Below are 20,198 nucleotides of genomic sequence, written 5' to 3'. Positions count from 1 at the left end.
GGCTTTTGTGCCTACTGTACAGTAAAAGTGACAAAAGATGTAGTTGCTAGATACAGATTTAAAGTAATGTCTGGCTCACAGTGTTCAAAGTATGGAAGAAAAATAGTGGGGAACTTAGTGATATTCACAGACTCCACCCCTCCCCCTCACTTTAGTTAAACTATGCCCCCACTCCACCCTGGTCACCTTCTAAAAATAGTAGCATGTCTCAAAAGGTAAGGTGGTCAGGACTTTCTGAGGCCTAAATTGAACATTTCTGGCCGTGGCATGGTAAATATAGGAGGCCTGATCGTCAGTGGGATTTCAGCCACCTCTTACGTTTGGGGTGCCCAGTCCCCCTGTTGTCAGGATGTAGCATGAAAACATCCATCTTGCCAGAGAAGAATACTGAAAACCAGGCCTACCTCCCAAGTCCTGTGTGGTCAGAAAGAAACTGCTTCGGACGTCCCATTGGAGTGCTGCTGTGATATTCCAACTGTCACCGCTGGTTGATTAGGGCTGGTACGGCAAGAGGACCTCAAACGTTTGTGGGCTGGTGGAAGGAGAAAATCCTTTTAAAGTCCAAAACATCAGTCAATTCAGCATAGTTGAATATGGAATCTTTACCAATATGTTTCCAGACTTTGCAAATATGGCTGAGGAGGGGAAAAAGCTCTCACTTGTGTGTGTGTTGGGGTTGGGGGGTGGGGTGAGTAGGTTGTTCAGAAGGTGAATACAAGGCCTACTACTTTGGTTGTTTATTCCAGTCCAAATCCATGGGTGTTTTTTTGGGTAATTTTTGGTTGGTACACAGCCGACATTGTCTTGTTTTGGAGTCTTATCCTCAACCAGCTTTCATTTCTTTTAAGGCCCCACAGCCCATTTTAAGCAGCCTGTCTGCTAGTATGTTCACTTCCTTCAAATGCTGCTGACAGTTGTAGACAGGCTGAACTATTTGTTTTCTGGATTCTGACTTCCTTCTCTATACTCCTACCCCCTTATAAACACACACACACACACACACACACACACACACAATTTGAAATGTTAATCCTATCATTGGGCTGTAATAGGATTTCTCTAGACAGGATATCACTCATGTTATCCCAGTATATCAAAACAATTACAAACACACCTTCAAGATTAAACATTAACACATTGTGCAGTACCACAGCTGAATAAACTCTGCTCTGGGGACCATGAACCTTAATATCAGAAAAAAAAAACAGCTACTCCTTTGCCAGTGGATCTTAAAACTCAGGAAACTTCATAGGGGACAAGCAATAACCAGCAAGCACTTTGAATTGGGTCCAAAAGCTAATTAGAAACTAGATAAAGAAGGACTGGACTAAGATGCTCAGTATAAAATACAGTTGAGTTCTACATTAGCTTCCAGTCGGGAACTAATTTAAGAAAGGTGAGCCATAGAACGACAGGTAAAAGTCACTACATGACAAGCCTTTTCTGACACAAATGAGTGTGCAAGTTCACCTTTAGATTATAGGCACACAAAGTCAAAGAAGTTACCTTTCCCAAGCAAGAATATTTGAGACATTAGAATTATATATTGTAAAGGTGTGTTTTCTTTCCTTCCGAAAGATAATGTCTCCTATCCTGCCTTGTGCTTTGCTTTTATGTTTGAATATTTTTGCTAATACGGTTCCCACTAGTAATATCCTTGTATACTCTGAACAATAATATTTACATTTGAAAAACCTATTTAAGTGATCCCTAATTTTTAAAAATAAAACAGATACAAACAAGAAGAAAATGTTTATTTATGGAGGGAGCAATCCTATGCCCCCTAGACAGCGTCTGTGTGACAAAGGATTTGGTTTCTGGGCTCTGAGGCTCCAAGCCCAGAAACCACATTCCCCGCCCAGTTTCTCTCTGCGCCAGCTAGGTCTCCGCACTCGGAAATGGAGCACAGAGATGGGGAAAGGGGGGCGGTCTCAGGGGCAGGGAGGGGAGGAGACCGCAGAAACTGCATTATGCAGCTCCCTATGCGCCACACGCCCCCCCTAACCCTGCTCTGAAGCTCCCCTGCTAGACAGGCAAAATCACCTGTCTAGCCAAAAATGTAGGGCAGCTGGAGCACGGAGACAAGGATTGTCTCTGTGGTCTGGCTGCCCTGCATTGGATAGTCATCAGCCTCCGAGTTTGGAGGCTGACAACTATCTCCATAGGATTGCGCTCTTATTTACTTATTTTATTTGATCTATGTCCTACCTTTCTGTCAAATATGGCACTCAAGACTTTTTGCTATTGTTTGCTTCTGGCATGATGGTTGAAATTACTGCTCTCTGTATATTGCTAGCTCCTTTGGCCTAAAACACTGAAAAAGACAAAGCAGGGGCTATGTTTTGTATACTGCAGATGCTAAAATCTGCCTTTTAACCACTGAAGTGGGGTACTGAAGATACCAGGCCAATACAATGCAGCTGAAAGCAGACTCCCCTGTGAAGGCATTTTGAACCACAGTTGCACTGAAGGAGGAATGATTTCACTCCCTTGCTCTCAAAGGCCAGGTTTTATTTTCAAAGTTATGTGCTACAGGGGGATTTTTTTTCACTTAAAAAAAGAAACTTTATAGCATATAGGATAGAGAAGTAGAAGGGTTCCTAGAAACAAGGGGTAGAAGTTCTACAGAGTTTGTGGCTTCGTGCCCTTTTACAATGCAGCTGGGCTGAAAGAAACCAGAGATACTGTGGTCAAATGTTCTCAGGGAAAATATGGTCCAGTGTTATGCCTTGCAGTGGCTCATCCATCCAATGGCAAAAACATTTCTGTTTCCAGTTGAAAGTTGACATCATCATCAACATTATTATTATTATTGCCTTGTCCTATGTTGTTTTTGCGCTATGCTGAAACGTTCTTGGGTTGATTTTTTTTTTGAGGTTTTTTATTGTATAATGTTAATGGTGTTTATTATTGCTTTTATCCTTAAAAAACCTTTCTCATGTTGTGCTTTTAAAAAAATGAATAATGTTTTAGAAACATTGTTAAACAAACAAATACACACCCATTTCCTTTCATGGGTGGAACTTAATCTGAGCAAGGATTTAGCCCAAAGACCTGTTTGCAATGTTGGGCCTGAACACTAGAATATGTAAATTATTAACAAAATAAAAGACAATGTCTTTGAGCAAGTGCAGAGTATTTTTCACTTGACACTAAGGGAAATGGACATGTTTGGGAGTGATGGAGGTGGGGAAGATATTTTGAACTAGCAAAAGTCCTGTGATTAAAAGTAATATCACCTATTTTCTATATATGACAATACATTAAAAGCAAAAAACCAACACCTAATTGGTCTAATCTGGGGGTGGGGGTAAATTTCAGCAATCTTCACCTTCTCTATAAATCAATTGTTACCCCTGCCCAAAAGTGAATTTTCCCAGACATTCATTCGGTTCTCATCTCTGGTACATCCTAAGCTCTGTACCATTCATACAGAAATGGCCAAGCATGTAGGAAGTAGGAAATGCTAAAAAATCAAGCACACTGCTATGGGCACCACCACAACATGCCTAATCAGTGGGTTGCCACTTGGCTTCTACATGTCACATCTATGGATCTTAGGCTCTGTCTTATTTAGCAAAAACGTTTGCTTCATGTCTACTGGGCACTGCAACGTCTCTTTAATAAGGGGTTGCCTAATTTGGCTAATTGCTGGAGGTAACAAACCACAAATGCTTCTTTTAAACATATATTCTGGCAACATCCAGTAATTGCTTCTTTTTGTGGGGAGGTTAGTCCACAGAAAAAAATTGTGCTGGAAGTCTTTAATACTCTTTAAAATTATTTACCTGCTTCATGGAAATTAACAAATGGATTCTCTGCACCCCTCTGACAGTTAAAAGACTAATATTACAACATTGGAAAGATAAACACTCACATCCTATAATGCAAAAGACTGAGAACTTTATAACACTTTTAATATTGAATGGGTGGCATATAGATGCCACCTTCAAATGGATACTTATTTGGATATTTGGTTCACTTTTGTTGCAGCCCATGTATAATTGCTAGAAAGGCGTATGCATTTCGTACAAATCCATGTATGTATATTAAAAAATAAACAAACATTGTCAGGTGCTCATGGACACCACGCTGGGGACCCCTGTTGCTTCTGAAAATGTATTTCTTTTTATGGGCTGCATCCAATGTTACGTACGCATATCTCCACTTGTTCTACAGGCCTTTCCCTTCCTCTCCTCCCCCTGCAGCACCTTGCACCCTAGTATTATACTCTGGAGCAGAGGTCCCCAACTTTTTGGACCATGGGTACATTTGGGAATTCGAGAAACCTCTGTGGACACCATCATCTCATGGAGAATATGGCTAGTAACATAATGGATGCCATTTGGGCCTGGCTAGTCAAAAGGAAGGGGGCACGGAAATAACAAGGCTAGAGGCTGGGTGGGATGGAGAAATAGCAAGACACTGCAGTAGAGGGGAGAGAAAGAGCGAGGCTAGGGCTAGGAGGGGGAGAAACAGTGAGATAAAGAAGCATGGCGAGAGAAAGAGCAAGCCAAGGAACAGGGAAGTGATAGAAACAGCAAAGGTAGAAGCTGGGAGTAGAGAGACAGGGAGCGAAGGGGAAAGGTCTATGTGAATGGAAGAAGATTGGATGAGGCCAGGAAGCAACTCTTTTCATCTCTTCCTGCCCACTAAACAGCCGATCAATAGCAGTTCAGGAACAGGAAGGAGAACCAGGCACCCAAGCATTTTTCAAGTGTTTTTTAATTACAAATAATTTTTTGAAGGTGGCTGGGAGTGGGGAGTTTTGTGGGTGCCTCATTGAAGACACGTGTTTCAGAGGGGCCTCTCAACCCTCCAGAGCAGTTTTGGAGGGGCATGGGGTGGCTGCAGTGGGAATCCATTCTGCTAGGAGATGCTGTTCCGCTGGCAGATGAACACTACTGGATGCAGCCCTGTATTTGTATCTGCCTTTCCTCCAAGGAGCTGAAGATGATGTACATGATTCTTCCACTGCCCCCCTATTATTCTTACAACAACCCTGTGAGGTAGGCTAAGAGATAGTGACTTGTACAAGGTCATCCAATGAGCTTCATGGCCAAGCGGGCATTTGAACCCAAGTCTCCCCAGTCTTAGTGTAACAGTCTAAATCCAACCACTACATTACACTCAACAGCACACTGACAGGTCACAAAGACATCTGTACTTACTCCGGAGGAACACTGTCAGTGCTGCTACAAAGACAAGGAAAAATACAATGGAAGTAATCATGATCCCCGACAATGGAGGCAAACGACACATATCTCTTATTTCTGAAATGAGAAAGTTGAAAATATTACTGAAAAGTCCAGCCTGACATAGAAGAGCTCAAGAGCCAATCTGCAATCTGGTACCCATTTACCTGGGGGCAAGCCCCATTGAACTCAGTGGGGCTTACTTCTGAGTAGACATGCACAGGATTGTGGAGTACATGCCTTTCACCCAGGAGCACAATCAACATGTGCGCACAAGTTAGGTTTCTTTCCTCCTCTTTTACGTCTTATGATGACCAGCCTTTCAATATTTTAAATTTTCCTTGCATCTAAGAACAGGAATGCTCCTGCTTAATGATATTGTAAGGGTAAAAAATTATAAGGGTAAACAAATTTGGCCTGACTCAAGAATAAATAGTACCCCGGGGGCGGAGTATCTTTGGCGCCCACCTCCTCAATCAGCTTACACTTTCTTCTATTATCTATAGTCCTTTATAGTATTTGGAGTTCTTATAGCGCTTGGTAATGTCTCATTCATGGATCACTGCCTTTCATGGATCACTGCCTTGGTGTGGCGAAGGGGCTTGAGTAACTCAGTGAAGCCATAAGCTATGCTGTGCAGGGCCACCCAAGACGGACAGGTAATGGCAGAGAGTTCTGACACAATGTGGTCCACTGGAGAAGGAAATGGCAACCCACTCCAGTATTCTTGCCAAGAAAACCCCATGGAATGTATCACAAGGCTAAAAGAGATGACGCCGGAAGATGAGCCCCTCAGGTTGGAAGGTGTCCAATATACTACTGGGGAACAGCAGAGGGTATTTCCAAGTAGCACCAGATAGAGTGAAGTGGCTGGGCCAAAGCCGAAAGGACACTCAGCTGTGGATGTGTCTGGTGGTGAAAAGAAAATCCGATGCTGTAAAGAACAATATTGTTTAGGAACCTGAAATGTAAGATCAATGAATCAAGGTAAGCTGGAGGTGGTCAAACATGAGATGGCAAGACTGAACATCGACATCTTGGGAATCAGTGAACTAAAATGGACAAGCATGGACGAATTTAATTCAGGTGACCATCATATCTACTACTGTGGGCAAGAATCCCTTAGAAGAAATGGAGTAGCACTCATAGTCAACAAAAGGGTGGGAAAAGCAGTACTGGGGTACAATCTCAAAAACAATAGAATGATCTCAGTACGAATCCAAGGCAAACCATTCAACATCACAGTAATTCAAGTCTGTGCCCCAACCACTGAGGCCAAAGAAGCTGAGGTTGATCGGTTCTATGAAGACCTACAACACCTTCTAGAACTAACACCAAAAAAAGATGTCCTCTTCATCATAGGGGATTGGAATGCTAAAGTAGGAAGTCAAGAAATCACCGGGATAACAGGCAGGCATGGCCTTGGTGTACAAAATGAAGCAGGACAAAAGCTAATAGAGTTTTGCCAAGAGAACACGCTGATCATAGCAAGCACTCTTTTCCAACAGCTCAAGAGATGACTCTACACATGGACATCACCAGATGGTCAATATCGAAATCAGATTGATTATGTCCTTTGCAGCCAAAGATGGAGAAGCTCTATACAGTCAGTAAAAACAAGACCTGGAGCTGACTGTGGCTCAGATCATGAGCTGCTTCTTGTTGCAAAATTTCGGCTTAAATTGAAGAACATAGGGAAAATCACTAAACCATTCAGGTATGACCTAAATCATATCCCTTATGAATATACAGTGGAGGTGAGGAATAGATTTAAGGGATTAGTCCTGATAGACAGAGTGCCTAAGGAACTATGGACGGAGGTCCGTAACATTGTTCAGGAGGCAGCAACTCAATCCATCCCAAAGAAAAAGAAATGCAAGAAAGCAAAATGGCTGTCTGAGGAGGCTTTCCAAGTAGCTGAGGAAACAAGGAAAGCGAAAAGCAAGGGAGAAAGGGGAAGATATATCCAACTGAATGCAGAGTTCCAGAGAATAGCAAGGAGAGACAAGAAGGCCTTCTTAAATGAACCATGCAAAGAAATCGAGGAAAACAACAGAATGGGAAAGACTAGAGATCTCTTCAAGAAAATCGGAGATCTCAAGGGAATGTTTTGTGCAAAGACGGGCAGGATAAAGGACAAAGAAGGCAGGGACCTAACAGAAGCAGATGAGATTAAGAAGAGGTGGAAAGAATACACAGAAGAACTATACAGGAAAGATCTGAATGTCCCTGATAGCCATGACAGTGCGGTCACTGAACTTGAGCCGGACATCCTCGAGAGTGAAGTCAAGTGGGCCTTAGGAAGCATTACTAACAACAAAGCTAGCGGACATGACAGTATTCCAGCCGAGCTATTTAAAATCCTAAAAGATGATGCTGTTAAAGTGCTGCATGCAATATGCCAACAAATTTGGAACACTCAACAGTGGCCGCAAGACTGGAAAAGGGCAGTTTGCATTCCAATTCCAAAGAAGGGCAATGCCAAAGAGTGTTCAAACTACCGCACAATTGCGCTCATTTCACATGCCAGCAAGGGGATTCTCAAAATCCTACAAGCTAGGCTTCAGCAGTATGCGAACTGAGAACTACCGGAAATACAAGTTGGGTTTCGAAGAGGCAGAGGAACTAGAGATCAAATCGCCAACATTCGCTGGATCATGGAGAAAGCAAGAGCATTCCAGAAAAACGTCTATTTCTGCTTCATTGACTACGCTAAGTCCTTTGATTGTGTGGATCACAACAAACTGTGGCAAATTCTTAAAGAGATGGGAGTACCAGACCACCTTACCTGTCTCCTGAGAAACCTGTATGAGGGTCAAGAAGCAACAGTAAGAACCAGACATGGAACAACCGAGTGGTTCAAAATTGGGAAAGGAGTACGACAAGGCTGCATATTGTCACCCTGCTTATTTAACTTTTATGCAGAGTACATCATGAGAAACGCCGGGTTGGATGAATCACAGGTTGGAATTAAGGTTGCCGGGAGAATTATCAACAACTTCCGATATGCAGACGATACCACCCTAATGGCAGAAAGCGAAGAGGTTCTAAAGAGCCTCTTGTTGAGGGTGAAAGAGGAGAGTGCAAAAGCTGGTTTGAAACTCAACATTAAAAAAATGAAGATCATGGCATCTGGCCCCATCGCTTCCTGGCATATAGAAGGGAAGAAATGGAAACAGTGACAGATTTTATTTTCTTGGGCTCCAAGATCACCGCAGCCGGTAACTGTAGCCATGAAATTAAAAGACGCTTGCTCCTTGGGAGGAAAGCTATGGCAAACCTAGACAGCATAGTAAGAAGCAGAGACATCACCTTGCCGACAAAGGTCTGTATAATCAAAGCTATGGTTTTCCCAGTAGTAACGTATGGCTGTGAGAGCTGGACTATAAGGAAGGCTGAGCGCCGAAGAATTGATGCTTTCGAACTGTGGTGCTGGAGAAGACTCTTATGAGTCCCATGGACTGCAAGGAGGTCCAATCAGTCAATCCTAAAGGAAATCAACCCTGACTGCTCATTGGAAGGACAGATACTGAAGCTGAAGCTCCAATATTTTGGCCACCTAATGCGAAGAGAAAACTCCCTGGAAAAGACCCTGATGCTTGGAAAGATTGAAGGCAAAAGGAGAAGGGGACAGCAGAGGATGAGATGGCTAGATAGCATCACCGATGCAATGAATATGGACTTGAGCACACTCCGGGAGAGAGCACTGGACAGGAAGGCCTGGCGTGCTATGGTCCATGGGGTCATGAAGAGTCGGACATGACTGAATGATTGAACAACAACAAATGTCTCAAAGTAAAGTCATGTTCTGTCAATTTCTGTCTGGAGCAAATGACGTTAAAGGGGAAGTTGATAAAGACACATACTTAAAAGTGAATTGCTGGAAGTTTATTTTTATAGTTAGTACCCAAACAACCTGTAGAACTTTGAAAAAAAGATTAAAGACACTTGCTGCTTCCCTTTGCCCTAGCTCACTGCAGACAGTACAGTCACCAAACATGGAGCCTCCAAGCTCAGCCTGGCGCCCCTCCAGCTTGGCACCCTGGGTGAGTGCCCACAGCGCCCACCCTTAGGACTGACCCTCCCATATTCCAAGTTGTGAAGAGGGATTTTTCCTAAATCTCATATAGCGCTTTTAAGGCGCAATCCTATGCATGTTTAGACAGAAAAATGTCCTACAACTCCCACCATGACTGGCTGGGGGATACTGGGAACTGTAGGACTTTTTTCTGTCTAAACATGCATAGGATTGCGCCCTTAGGAGTATTACTCAATAAAGCAACTCACTATTTGTTGTGATTTTTTCTCAAAACCTGTTTAAAGATTGAAATCTCCCTGGGAGAGCAGGAACACTCTCCCACTGGTGGACATGATTATGACATCAGTGGTGCTCTCTCCACCAGGGTGTAGGTAGCATTGGCTGAGTTTGAGGCTTGCCTGTGACCTTTTTTTCTACTGATTTATTAAAATGACTGACAAGGATTTGTTAAAGGAAATTCAGGAAATCTACCATTTGTAGATTCCTGCATGAAGCTCCCCTCTCCATTGTCCTCTTATATGGTGTGCCAATATAGGGGAAAATGCTTTTATTTTATTGGTCTCCCCCTTTTAATAAAATGAATGAATGTGCGGAGAAGGGAGGGGGAAGTGAACTGGTCAGTCTCCCCACCCTTTTTTATCTTTAGCCCTGGTAACTGAGAGGGCTTCTGTTGGGGCTGGTGAAATAGATGAAATCCTGTCACAGGAAAGGAGAAAATTGAAAATAAAGGGAAACCATTTTAACTCATATATCTGAGGTAGACTGGGCTTGTTTCCCAAATAAACCTTGCCTCCTTGGCCGTAGTAGAGTGACTGCTTCTGTCTGAGAGTAGCCAACTTCTTCCTTTTGCGTTTACTTATTTCAAAACTGCTAGGCCACAGTGCTGCTGTTTGGCTTTTACCACCTACCAACCTTGTACCTCATAAAGGAAGGGGCTGATGAGTCCCTTGTAAGGGCCAGAGGGCTCAGGGCTCTTACCATGGAACCTACTCAAGCTGTAGTTGGTAGACACATTGAAATCTTGAGATCCAATTGAGCACTGGACCACAGTATCTTTTGTCATGTTGAGCTTCAAGTTGCCAGTAATATTAAAAAGTCCAGTTTGGTTGTCAGTTGTGGAAGTATAGCTCCAGTCCACTGGGTCATTATTGACTAAGCCAAACATCATAGTCTGTGGATATCCTCCATGAGAAGAACATCTCAATGTCAATTGAGTTTGACCACAGACCTTTTGGGGTTCATCAGCATGTATTTTAGGCTTGCTGTAGTTAGCTGGAGTGGGGGAAAGACAGTAAGATTAAAATTAGTAACATTAGTTCTGAGAGATATCAAGCAATGTTATTGACACTGTTCATCAGGAGAGTCTTTGCACAAGGCCATGGAATTCAATGTGACCTGAACTGGACCAATGGGATTTGTCACAGTTTATGCCTCTTGGACCTCATGTGGAAGAAGGTTCCAGAGGGTGGGTGCCACTACAGAGGTTCGGGGCAAGCATGTCAGAGGCTTCATGTCTACAGTGGGTTGGGACACATACGCGCGCACGCGTGCACACACACACACACACTCCCTTTTAAAAAGCCTGATTACAAGAGGGGAGGGTGACTTTTTTCAAGGTGGGTTTGCAGTGATGTCGAGGGTAGGGTTAGCAAGGAGGTGTGTGTTACTTTATCACATAGTTCCGCCCAGGCAGAAAATACATTTTGCATCAACTGTTTTTCAGCTGTGGTATCCTGTCTACAGAATGTCTTCCCTGAGGAAGCTCACCTGGCACCAGCATTGGTTTTTGCCTGGCATCTAAAGGATCATTTCAGGTATTTTAAAATCTTGTTTTGTTCAGCTAGTTTGTTTTATCATGTTGTTTTATTATTCTGATATTTTAATTGTATAAACTGTCCTAGAACCCATTCTGGTGAAGGGTCATACATAACTATTTTAACTAACTGCCTGCCTGCCTGCCTGCCTGCCTGCACAGGCAGTTGTAACACACATTCAATTTGTCATGCAACCTGAGTTTTGGTCACATGAATCAGCAAAAAGGCTACTCATAAACTGAACACCCACTGTTAACACTGTTGTGGCTAAAATAAATGAATAGGATTGAGCAATTAAGCCCTGAGTGTTGCTATGGTAATTAAACACATGATGTTTCTTACATTTCAGTGATGAACTGACCTCCCAAACTGATGGGGAGGGAACCTTGAGAACTTCTTTGATGGAAGATGGGTAGGCCTGTTACAGTGGAGGCTGGCTTTGGAACAGGGATTTTCTCCTGTGCCTTCTGGGCTATAAATTCCACAGACCACCATATGCCCAGTCATAAAACATAAGGTTGAGTGCTTTCTTTACCTAATCTATTTGCCACATGTGAATGACAAGGGCAAATGGAAAGGCATTCTCCTTGGTCTACCCCACAATTATGGAATTTATATGGATATTTCTCAAACTCATAGCCCAAACCTACTGCAGAGATGGTATAACCTTCTGTTCTGTCTAATATTAGTTATTTAAAATACCTTCTACATTTTAATCTGCTTTTGAATTCAAGGAAATAAAATGTCAGTAACTAAAAAGAATCCTAAATAACATAACATTACTTGGTATCGTGGGGAAGGTAAAGGAAGAGGATAAGACTGGCAGAAGAGGAGGAGGAGAACAGCAGAAGCAAAGTGAACTCTACATTGTCTGCTCATTCTATCCCAGCAGTCCAGAGATTTTTAAAAAATTCTGTAGGTTTTTGGTGTCGGGTGTCACTAGTACGCTGATGATGCTCAGCTCTACTTCTCCTTGTCGTTGGAGTCAGTTGGGGCAGTGAAGATGCTGGACCAGTGCCTAGAGACTGTAATGTGCTGGATGAAGGCCAATAAATTGAAGTTGAATCCTGACAAGACAGAAGCTCTGTGGACTGCTGGTTCCCAAGTCCAGGAACTGAGTCCCAGACAGGGTTGCACTCCCCCTGAAGGAGCAGGTGTGTAGCTTGGGAGTACTCATAGATCCATTCCTGTCACTGGAGTCCCAGGTAGACTCTGTGACCCAGAGTACTTGGGGCCAGCTTTGGCTGATCCACCAGCTACGGCCTTTCCTGGACAGGGATAACCTAGCCACAGTAGTGCATGCGCTGGTAACTTCCTGATTAGGCTACTGCAATGCACTTTACATGGGGCTGCCCTTGAAGATGACTCAGAAGTTGCAGCTAGTACAAAATGCAGCAGCAACACTGTTGACTGAAACATCACATAACAATCACATAACACCGATCTTAAAGGAATTGCCCTGGCTGCCAATATGATTCTGATTGGAATTCAAGGTGCTGGTGATGACATTTAAAGCCCTAAGCGGCTTGGGACCTCGATATTTGAGGGAGTGCCTCCCCCTATATATGCCTGACCAAGGATTGAGATCTCGGGCAGAGCAGGAACCCTCCTCTGCCTCCCACCCATGCAAGACATACACTACGGTGGGACGTTTCTGCTGTGGCACCCCAGTTGTGGAATGCACTCCCCTTGGAGGCCCGATTGGCACAGAGACTGGGTTCATTTCGGCGGCAAATTAACATGACTTTTTACCAAAGCCTCTGAGGGCTAATTGGATTCCCTGAGTTTGCACACTGTTTTAACTGTTTTATTGTTTTAGATTTTAAATTGGTATTTGCTAGCGGGTGGCCGCCTATCCCAGTAGGATTGCTTCCTTAATATATGTTTTGCTATTTAAATTATTTATTGTTTTACACTGCTTAAACTGATTTCATCTGTATGCCACCCTGAGATCTTAATGATACAGGTCAGGATACAAGTGTTTTAAATAAATAAATAATAAATAAGTTGCCCATATGTCTAAGCAAAAAGGCTACTCATAATTGAACACCCACTGTTAACATTTATAAAATAAATGAATAGGACTGGGCCATTAAGCCTTGAGTGTTGCTATAGTAATTAACAGTGCTATGTCAGTAGACAAATACTTACCTGCCACAGATAAGGAGACATGTTTTTCGCTTATTTTGTCCACCTTCAGTATGATGATGCACTTGTATGTGCCCTTATCTGATATTTTCACTGAGGAGATCGAAAGTGTAAGATTCTGCTCATTCATCTTTGTCCTATTCATGTAAGATGTGTCCTTAGAGCGTAAGATTTCTTGGCCATCCTTGTAAGCTATCGCAACCAGATCAGGTTTACCATCTACATGTTTTTGCCAGTAGATTATGTAAGATTTCAAGGACTCGCCTGCAGGTATTTTGTATCTGCAAGGAAGCTTGGCTTCATTCCCTACTTCGGCTGTCATCTGGATGTCTGAGGAGGAAAACGCACATACACAAAACAGTATCTGATGATACAGATATCCATTCTTCAAATCTCACTTGCTTCTATGTAAGAATTTTGGGGAAGAGAGGGAAGACATTTAATTTACATTGGCCATCACTTTGTGGTAAAAATCAAGTGAAATGAGGTTGTCTGAAGGAGTCCAATCTATGATGAATTCCACAGGTAGTGCTTATTAGTACCGGTGTACTTCCCCATAAAACATTTCGGGGTGAAAGTAGGGCTTTTGGAGGGTGCAAGATGTCCCCGAACTCTCCCACAAACTTACCTTCCTCTGATCACGCTTATGGCCATTTACAGCCACTCTGTTTCAGCCCCTGTATTTCACTCTCTACAACCATTTCTTCTTCTCCTTCAGTGCCATGTTTTGAGGTTTCTTCCCTCTCACTCCATGAGCCCAGACAATCGGATAATAAATGGGAAGCATGATGATGTCACATCACAGAGCCAAACAGGTTTTGCTATGTGATGCCACCAAAAATGGTAAACAAAGCCAATTTAGAGTGAGGACAATGCTTCTTTTGTCACATTGCCCTCATTCTGAATGGGTGTTCTGGGGAGAGGAAGAGAGTGGAGTGAGAAGTGTAACTGTAGCCTGAACAGAAATGACAGGAATGGGAGGATGTTTCCCATTTTCAGAGCCCTCTTAAAAATGACCAAAAGAGCAGTGCATTCTTGTCGGAAGAGAACATTTTTGCAAAAGACCACCCCCTACAAAAGAACACCCACACTTAAGCTTAGCTAAACGACAGGGGGAATTCCAGTTGTCTGAACCCATCCATGTTGTTAATGACCATGAATGACTTTGGCCAGTGAGTGGAGGGGTTCTGTACATCCCTCAATCAGTGCCCCCTTCTGTAGAGGAGCTCTGTGTGTGTACATCAGTACATGCATAGAGACCTTTCACACATCGGCCAAATCTGCAGATGGGGGGTGTGTGTGTGTGTGCACGCATGCATGCGGCACAGCTGGATCTCGCAGCCTCGTGATCCCCCTCACAGGATCACAGTTAAAGTGGCAGTGTTCACCTCCACTTCTGTGCGAAGGAGGGGGAAAGAGGGGGGCAGTGCACGAGCACAAGGCATGTGCAGGATAATCTAAAACCAGCTTTCCCTAACCTGTTGACCTCTAGATAAGTTAGACTAGAACTCCAATCACTCTTAGCTAGCATGGCCACTGGCCATGCTGGATGAGGATGATGGGAACTGTAGCCGAGCATCTCTGTCTTTCTAGGCGCAAAGATTACTGCAGACGCTGACTGCAGCCAGGAAATCAGAAGACGTTTATTTCTTGGGAGGACAGCAATGACAAATCTTGATAAAATAGTTAAGAGCAGAGACATCACACTGACAACAAAGGTCCGCACGGTTAAAGCAATGGTCTTCCCCGTAGTAACCTATGGCTGCGAGAGCTGGACCATAAGGAAGGCTGAGCGAAGGAAGATAGATGCTTTTGAACTGTGGTGCTGGAGGAAAATTCTGAGAGTGCCTTGGACTGCAAGAAGATCAAACCAGTCCATACTCCAGGAAATCAAGCCAGACTGCTCACTTGAGGGAAGAATATTAAAGGCAAAACTGAAGTACTTTGGCCACATCATGAGAAGACAGGAGACCCTGGAGAAGATGCTGATGCTAGGGAAAGTGGAAGGCAAAAGGCAGAGGGGCCGACCAAGGGCAAGATGGATGGATGATATTCTGGAGGTGACGGACTCGACCTTCGGGGAGCTGGGGGTGGCGACGGCCAACAGGAAGCTCTGGTGTGGGCTGGTCCATGAAGTCACGAAGAGTCGGAAGCGACTGACCAAATAAACAACAACAACCTCTGAAGAGCACCAGGGTAGGGAAGGCTGCCCTACCCATGCTGCTGTTTCACTGGCTATATCCCTCTCTATTCACATCAAGATACAATGCAGCAGCATGGCCTCTGGGAGAGGAAGGGTGGGAGGCACAGTTCTGAGTCTTGTGGCAGCACCCGCAGCTCCCCACTAAAATCCCCATTCCAGGGACTCACAGAGGAGCTCAAAAGCTTTGTAGCTGTGCTTGTACTCTCTCTCTCTCTCTTTCTGTCTGGGCTGTGGGAAAACATGGGAGGGTTACAAGTGGAAGATGTTGTCATCTGGAACTCACATCAAATAGGCAGGGTGATGGCACAATAAAAGTCTCATCTGGAAGCAACCATGCTTCCATAGGGATGTTGAGGGGAGAGAGGCTCCTTGGAGGAAAAAGAGATAACAAGGAGTAGTATCCAATGTTAGTCCTATGTAGAGTAGACATATTGAAATGAATGGGAGTTACATTAGTCATGACTAACTTAAGTTTCATTCATTTCAATGGGTCTACTCTACATAGGACTAACATTGGATACTACCCAGGATGTCCTCCTTTCCCTTTCTCAGAAGGAGATTATAAGCTCCCCCTGCCCACTGCAGGATTCTTATCCAGAGTACCCTCCATACAGAGTATCCCCTGCATGGCCTGGATTTGCCTTCCAGGGCCTCCATTTTGTATAGGCTGCAGAGGTTCCTACACTGCCATGCAACACTAATGATATCACCAGCAGATACCTGCACTTTTAGAAGATTTAAGCATGTCTCAACTGAGTCTGGTAACCAACCTGGTGCCCTGCATGGAATCCATCTGGTCTGATGAAATTTCTACAAAAAAACTGCCCCTATTCTCTCCTCAACCCATGTTTCAAAGCGGGACTATATAGATAGTTAAAGGGTCTCAGTTGAAATTCACCTCAGACAGGCTTTGGGGTTATAACTTTTGAAGAAAACTTTATTCTGTAGAAGAATACAGTAAATCTCTACTTGAGAATAATTCTTGTACGGTGTGCTTCAGGCTTTAAGATAACTCAAATTATTAAGGGGTTTGAACTGATGAGATAAAAAGGGGGAAATTGGGACAAGGCTCCAGGAGAGGGAGGAAGGCACACCACAGAAGCAAATGGCCATTCACAACTGAGTTCAACAGTAGCTCAGATCAGAGATAAAAGATACAACAAACCAATCAGGCATAACAACAGAACATTACTTAACGCATATAACCAATAACGTTTATTCAGTACGAATTGGGATGGATGGGTTCATATTTCATGGAATTCTATATGGGTTCTTTTACCCTGCCCTAAATGCAACAATACTGGAAATCAACAGACACAGGCTGTGGGTGTAATTATGTCACAGAGACAGCTCATTATGATTTACCAAAGGTCCTTTGTGGTCGACAGCCTAAACTCTCCACTGTCCAGAAAAAGAGAACAAAAACCTCCTGGGCAGGGCAATTGTGAGCACACACACAGAGCCTGGAAATTTTTAGCTAATGTCACACCTATCTTTGTACACTCATGAAACTGCAACTTGAATATGCTTACAGCACAAAACAGCCGTGGACAAGGGAAATTATGCTGCCCACAGATGTTCAGCAAGTTGAGTTACTTCATGCTGAAGGTGTGCTGCAAAGCAAAAATGAAAACTAAGCTTGATCCCTGTAACTTGCCTGTGTGGGAGGCATTTGTCATCCAACAACCAACTCTGATGCAATCAAGAGTACCAGCAGTGAAACACAACTGATAAATTCCCTATGTATGAGAAACAGGGTGGTGGGGGAAGAAGAATTATTCTTTTTTCTCCTGTTAGTCAGACTATACAGGACCTCAGTACAAAAAGTGGGTTCATGAACTCCAGGTCAAGGTCTATCTAGTGCTGTTTCACATATTAAGTCAAAGCAAATGTATTTGCCACTGCATGCACATGCAACAGGCATTGGGTACACATGGTCTCAAATAGCGATTTGCTTCATGGACATACTATATCAGCCTTCCCCAGCCTGGTGTCTGTGTGAAAATTTAGCCATAACTAACTTAAGTCCCATTGATTTCAGTGGGAACTAAGTGTGACTTACAGCGCAATCCTATGCATGTCTGCTCAGAAACGTAAGTCCCACTGAGAGGTGGGCTCATCTTTCCCAGCAACTGGCTTACAGAGCTCTCTGGATACCAGTTGCTGGGGAAGAACTGTGTGTGTGTGTGTGTGTGTGTGTGTGTGTGTGTGGTGGGGGTGCTCCTGCATTCATCTCCTGTTGCAGGACACTGATTTCAATGTGACCTAAGCACCACTAACTTCGTTTGGCTCCAATCCATTGGATATATGGTGAGCACAGGCATCTGGTTGGCCACTGTGTGAAAAGAATCTTGGACAAGATAAGGCTTTGGTTTGATCCAGCACAGTTTTTCTTACATGTTCTTATGTACTCCCACCTTAGTGTGTATAGGGCTGAAGCCTTAGTCTAGATCCAACCCAATAGATTTTACTAAGTGACATGTCAAGAAGAATAAGGTAACCAATAGCTGGGCATTGTTCTTTCTTTTTTCTGGGTTTCAATATTTTTTTTAGAAATCAGGCAATTACTATAAAATAATTCTACAATTAAGAGTGTAAAACAAGCAAAACAGTATGAAAAATCTGGATCCTGCCATTGGTAATGAAAAAGGAAAAAACTATAGCTCCCAATCCAAGCTAGCTCCAATGTGAATTATACCGATTGTCATATCAGCCCTGCAGAATCAGACCAACCAAGGGCCCATCTAGTCCAGGGGTGCGAAAGCTCACATCTGGGGCCCAAATCCAGTACTCCTGGTGTCCCAAGGCAGCCTTCCATGGTTCCCCAGACAGCTTAGCTCCTGGTAGTATGTGCTTTAGGGCACAATCCTTTTGAGATAGTTAGCAGCCTCCGAACTTGGAGGCTAAAGACTATCATATGCAGGGCAGATGGGGCACAGAGGGGATCCTCTCCTCCATGCTCCAGCCGCCCTGGATTTGTGGCTAGACATGCGTTTTTGCACATCTAGCTGTGCCTTTGGGGAGGGAAGGGGCCCGGAGACCTGATAGGTAGCTGTCTAAAGCAGCTTCCACGGTCTCTTCCCCTCCCTGCTCCCGGGATGCCCCCTTTTTGCCCTCTCTGCACTCTGTTTACGAGCACAGAGGCGGGGCAGAAAGAGCCGCGCTGGCTACAAGGGGGCAGGGGAGGGGAATGCAGTTTCAGGAAACTGAGGTCAGATGACCTGGGTTTCCAAAAACTGAAAAATCCTATGACCGTCTAGATAGTGTCTCATGGCCATAGGGCTGCTGTCCCCAGCTACAATCTGCTGGTATTTTTTGTATTTTCTGAATTAAGGCCCCATCCCTTTTTCCTGTGGTACCACCCACCACTGGAATGCGACCCCCGAGAGCTTCTTCAAATTTGAATGCGGCTCTTGAGGTTTCCCACCTTGATCTAGTTGGTCCAACATGCTGTTTCCAATAGTGGCATTAGTGCTGTGCTGAAAATTTCTCCTACATTTTTTTTCAACCATTCTCATTCAATTTGATAGAAAATAAACTGCTTTCAAAATAAATCCAACGGAGAAAAACGTTTCAGAAAAATTCTCATGGGTTGGGTTCAGGGTTCTTGTGCTTACCTTACTTATGAGGTGGCCGAGGAGCGTGTGTGACTGTCCTGTCTTTCATTTTACAATCATCTCCTGGCAGCCTGTAGACTTCTTGGCTTCCTGCACTTCAGTTAAGGCCCAGGGAAAGATATCATGAGGTAATTGTTCCCATAGGGCCTTTTCCAGATCAGGAAGCGAAGGCAGCCTGGGAGGCTGCAGAGCTATGGAGAGATGTGTACCAAACACACAACACCCTCAGCCACTTCGCAGTGATTAGGTAAGCTCAAAAACACCACGAAAATAAATTATATAACCCCCTGAAAATGAGGCAAAATAACAGAAACCTCTTTAATGGGGCCGGCAAGGACTGCCTTATTAAAGAAGGCCTTTGGCCTGTAAATGGATCTGTTGGGGTGGGTGCTGTTTTATTTTTTGTTCTGTAATTGTTATGTTTTTATTGCATTTTAATGAATGTTATTGTTTTAATCAATTTTAAATTATGCCTGTGTAATGGCCCCAGACCTGTAACCAAGTCACCTGTAGTTTTAGAGGGGCCTAGAGATCCATAGTGCTCTCCTTAGGTTCATTATAAGTGCACTTACCTTGCTAGTGGGCCTCTGAGCTTGTGAGATGAGTCAAAGGTCGATATCGCTGCCTCAGCACATTCCATGCTAACGAGCTACTGTTTATCTTATCAGGGCTACAATGTCCCTGAAAAGTGAGGCTCGGTTTAGGCTATGGTTATAGGTGGCTGTGCTGGGAAAGTTCTGATTGTTTTCCCTCTGAACAAGTACTGTTAGCCTATGCTGGGAAAGTTGCAAATGAACGCTAATTAACGCTTGCTTCTGTCACGCTGCCTCACTGCTGACACGTATGGTATAAAACCCATTTTACCCCATGGCTCTGAGTTCAGAGAAACTGTCCAACCACTGGGTATGCCTGTGTGCTGTAAGTACTCAATAAAGGCTCCTTGTAAGCAAACCTGGATCTGGCTTATCATTATCTCGGCACCTCCAAACCTTAGCAGCCCATGGCCGGGGCATACAGCCTGTAAGCCTCCTTGAATGCCATTTTGTAGTAGAAAGGTGGAGTAAAAATCAAAGAAATCAATAAGAAAATAAAATAAGAAAACTTTCAGGAAATTGGAGGACAGATTTTGGTACAGCACTAGCTCCCCTGCTAATGGTGATCCCTACTTGTGAGAAACTGCTG

At 43.8% G+C, this 20,198-nt stretch overlaps 1 protein-coding gene across 5 annotated transcripts in view; it reads right to left on the bottom strand.

The window, feature by feature from the left end:
* Nucleotides 1–20,198, bottom strand: part of LOC146349768 (T-lymphocyte activation antigen CD86-like) — a 43,538-nt gene that overhangs the window by 4,143 nt on the left and 19,197 nt on the right. For all 5 annotated transcript variants that reach the window (XM_084843467.1, XM_084843470.1, XM_084843468.1 and 2 more), the window contains 4 exons: nucleotides 13,200–13,526; nucleotides 10,213–10,506; nucleotides 5,172–5,273; nucleotides 405–532 (listed from right to left, as the gene is read on the bottom strand). In XM_084843467.1, coding sequence (XP_084699593.1) covers nucleotides 423–532; nucleotides 5,172–5,273; nucleotides 10,213–10,506; nucleotides 13,200–13,526 — 833 coding nt within the window. In that variant the 3' untranslated portion in view covers nucleotides 405–422. The remainder of the gene's footprint in view (nucleotides 1–404; nucleotides 533–5,171; nucleotides 5,274–10,212; nucleotides 10,507–13,199; nucleotides 13,527–20,198) is intronic.

This window comes from Heloderma suspectum, chromosome 3, assembly GCF_057233095.1.
Source record: "Heloderma suspectum isolate Gila_16-S chromosome 3, 16-S_ref, whole genome shotgun sequence".
Lineage (NCBI taxonomy): Eukaryota > Metazoa > Chordata > Lepidosauria > Squamata > Helodermatidae > Heloderma > Heloderma suspectum.
This window is presented reverse-complemented; position numbering and strand designations above follow the sequence as displayed.